Genomic DNA, 4108 nt, shown 5'->3' on the forward strand with positions numbered 1-4108 from the left:
GAGGGTCAACAAGTTATTGATGAGCCACCAAGCCTCATGGCGGAAGTCGTGATTTAAAGGATTAGAGATTTTCCAAATTTGCCTATTTAGGTAAATATTTGGTTGGAGAGCGATGTGAGATGTAATGATTTTATTCATATATTTGAGGATGAGATGATTTAGTTCATATATAGATACTTATTTAGTGGGTGGAATAGAACGAGTCCATTTTAGTTTATCGGATCTACCGTCAGTGTCACGTTCGTGAAATAGCTGTGTTTTACTATTTTTTAAGGGGCTTTTGCAAATTTGCCACTGGTTTTTTTATTTTTTGCAAGAATGCCACTCGAATGACAGTTCTGGTGGCATTTCTACAAGTTTTTGTGACAAGTTTGCAATAACGGTTCAAAACAGTGATAAATTTACAATTATCCTATTTTTTAAACGACTCTATTTTAAATCTTTAAAAAATATTATGTGATTGTAAGCTATGCTAATAAAATAAATCCATTCCGTCCCGTTCCGATCGAGATCACCAATCAAACACTACCTTAATACCCCTCCTCCCTGCCCGAACGCGCAAACACCCGCCCCGTCCCCATCGAGATCCCGCATCCGCTCGCGTACCGGCCAGCGACGATGGCGACGCTTACGGTCCCCGCCGCCGTCCCGCCCGTCGCCGACGACTGCGAGCAGCTCCGCAAGGCGTTCCAAGGTCACTCACTCTCTCACCTCGTCTCTGTCTCATCCCGTCTCCGCATGACGCACACGCATTTCCTTCTCCGTGTGACCGCTGCAACGTGGCGGGTGTGACGCGACCGCACGATCTGACTGCGCGTTTGTCTCGACTGCAGGGTGGGGCACGAACGAGGCGCTCATCATCTCCATCCTGGGCCACCGCGACGCCGCGCAGCGCCGCGCCATCCGCCGCGCCTACGCCGAGGCCTACGGCGAGGAGCTCCTCCGCTCCATCACCGACGAGATCTCCGGCGACTTCGAGGTCAACCCGCCGCCGCCGATCGTCACGCGCGCTGACCAAGTGTACTTTTTCTAGATCTCTCTCTGATCGGGTGTGCAGCTGTTGCCTGTATGTAATGGGACCAGAGGACCGTGATCCTGTGGACGCTGGACCCGGCGGAAAGGGACGCGGTGCTCGCCAACGAGGCGGCCAGGAAGTGGCAGCCCGGGAGCAGGGTGCTGGTCGAGATCGCGTGCGCGCGCGGGTCCGCGCAGCTCTTCGCGGTCAGGCAAGCGTACCACGACCGCTTCAAGCGCTCGCTCGAGGAGGACGTCGCCGCGCACGTCACGGGGGACTTCCGCAAGGTGATCTGCTCTTTTCACTTGGTTGTGTCTGAATAATCAGTCTCAGTATAGTGATCTGATATATCGGTGTGGGTTGTAGGAACAGTAATGCCAGCTGGGAATCTTTGTGAAGGATAATTGAATGTGGATCAGACCTTGATTTGTTGAATAATAAATGGTTTTCGTTACTCAAATGTTAGTTCAAATCATTTAGTTGTCGAGAGGTGATATTGATCTGTTCTGTTCTAAAGTTGATAGATGTGTTCAGGATTGTTAAATGCCCTACTTTATGATGTTGACTTTTACAATGCTACAATGTGATGAAATGTTAACTGGGTTGGTGGATCTAAAATATTCATTAATGAGATTGGAAGTTATTGGATCCTTTTGTGCGTACAAGATTGTTATTTTCCAAAATTCATACGATTTTCTCCCTTTGTTGCGTGCTATTGACTTGTGAAATTTAACACTTCAAATTGCAGTCTTGGATTCCTTAAGGCAATGTTCAAATCAAAATGTTGTCTTCATTCTTATGTTTTGTTGCATTCATGACAAAATCTGATGTCGAATTCAATTGAACTATATTGTTAGGATGTGCTAATTTAGATGATGGCACAACTATTTTAATTCATTTAAAATTTTGGGCTCCATATTTTACTTTAATTACCTCCTTGAGCTCCCGACAAAATGGAAAAGAATGCGACAAAAAGGAAACATTGGCAAATTCTGTGACCTAATCTTTGTTCTTCATTTCAGCTTTTGGTGCCTCTCCTAAGTGCATACCGCTATGAGGGTCCAGAAGTCAACACAAGGTTGGTGCATTCAGAAGCCAAAATACTTCATGAGAAGATCCATCATAAAGCCTACAGTGATGATGAGATCATCAGAATCCTCACCACTAGGAGCAAGGCTCAGCTGCTTGCAACATTCAATCATTACAATGATGCATTTGGCCACCCAATCAACAAGGTTCATACATATCTTATGAACTTCTGTTATTCTTTTTCTGTTCAAATCTTACAGGATGTGACCAGCTTATTTTTGTCATATATATTGACTATTATGTCTATTTGTGATCTGCATGGCATATACAGTTGAATTCGTCATCTTATAAACGAGGTGCATTACAGCATGTTGTCTCTCTGTTACACATGAATCATTAGCCATGTGAACACTAATTCACCCTCAAATTCTGAAGGGAAACAATGAACAATTATTCTTTAACTGCTCTTCCTGATATACTCCCTGTTAAATTGCTTTGGCTGGATGAGTTGCATTGCAGTGTTGTCACCTTCCTGACAGATACTTTCTGTTGGTCTATTTTCATTCTCAGGTTGTTTTACTTGATTTTTGGTACAAAAGTTACATATCACTCTAATAAAGTTATCCATGCTCAGAATTACTGTTATAACTGAATTTGTTTTCTAGATTACTGTTGATGTTTAAGACTTTCTTGGTCATTTTAAGAGACTATGTTACTGATTGCTCTGTAGAATTTCCCATGGTCAAATGGTCGTGTAACTCTTCTTCTTTAACTGATTGGCAGCACACCTTCTAATTTTCCAAAAAAAAGTAGCATGGTTATTCAGGATTCTGCATACTTTATGTAATCTGGTGCTGGGAGTATAAGAATGAAAGGGCTGTGAACATGGTGTGTTTCGTACAAATATAGTACTAACTACTGCATTATTACCTTGCAACTAAAAGTTTAGAACTGTTACAGTAGTTGGTTTACATGCTTTGTTAGTTGACACTACTATTTTATCTATCACTCTATTAGATTCAGCGATTCTTATAAACCTTTGCTATTCTTCAGACCACAAAACTTTCAGACTGTTCAAAACTTGTTTTTTTTTTCTAGAATACGAAGGAGAACGTTCAAAACATTTGTATAACCTCATGAAAGTGTTGTATTGTTCTCTTTCCTTCAGTTGTCCTCTTCTTATACTTTCATGCTTTGTTCAGAAGACGTACATATCATTTGCATGATCTGCCAGCTATACTCAGGTCTCCTGATGCTCCTGAAAAAAATTATTTACATGACCCATCGTCAACCATATCCTCTCGAGATTTGTGGATCTGCGGATTACCCACTCCCTAATAAGCTCTGTAATCCACAGGATCTGAAGGCAGACCCCAAGGACGAGTTCCTGAAGACGCTGCGGGCTGTCATCCGGTGCTTCACCTGCCCGGACAGGTACTTCGAGAAAGTCATCAGGCTGGCCATCGCTGGGATGGGCACCGATGAGAGCTCCCTGACCAGGGTCATCACCACCCGCGCCGAGGTGGACCTGAAGCTGATCAAGGAGGCGTACCAGAAGAGGAACAGCGTTCCCCTGGAGCGCGCGGTGGTCGGAGACACCTCTGGCGACTACGAGAGGATGCTCCTCGCACTCCTGGGGCAGGAGTGAGCCGTGCGTCTCTGCGCAGTGATATCCTTCATGGTCCGATCATCAGATAGTAAACCTGGTATGCGTAGCTGTAGTGCAAACATGAGGCTGTTTCTTCAGTACTGGTACTGTTGTCGCTGCAGCTTGCATAGCAGTGGTAATGGAATAAATTGTGTTTGTGATGAATGTTGGCATCTTAATTTTTTTCCCCATCTATTTGTGGCAGCTACTGCCTACTAGTCACTGGTTAGCAATAGCTTAGAAGCACAAGGTCACAACCCCTGCCACGAGTTATGCAAACACAATTCAGGAGCCGCAAGCTCGCTCGCGCTCGTTGTGGTGTCCGTTTCGCTCGGGCCTAGGGGTGTTTTGGGCTTTGGGCTCGTACTGATGGGTCGCCTCTTTTGCCTCAGGTCCATTACGAGTGGGATTGGTGA

The 4108-nt window shown here is 44.6% G+C and overlaps 1 protein-coding gene across 1 annotated transcript; it reads left to right on the plus strand.

The window, feature by feature from the left end:
• Positions 1-509: 509 nt before the first annotated feature.
• Positions 510-3857, plus strand: LOC133930654 (annexin Gh1-like). Its single transcript, XM_062377347.1, has 5 exons — positions 510-694; positions 834-979; positions 1084-1302; positions 2038-2250; positions 3402-3857. Exons 1-5 carry the CDS (start codon positions 619-621, stop codon positions 3690-3692), a joined length of 945 nt encoding a protein of 314 aa, XP_062233331.1. The 5' UTR covers positions 510-618; the 3' UTR covers positions 3693-3857.
• The last annotated feature ends 251 nt before the right edge of the window (positions 3858-4108 follow it).

This window comes from Phragmites australis, chromosome 10 (assembly GCF_958298935.1).
Source record: "Phragmites australis chromosome 10, lpPhrAust1.1, whole genome shotgun sequence".
In the NCBI taxonomy this organism is placed as follows: domain Eukaryota; kingdom Viridiplantae; phylum Streptophyta; class Magnoliopsida; order Poales; family Poaceae; genus Phragmites; species Phragmites australis.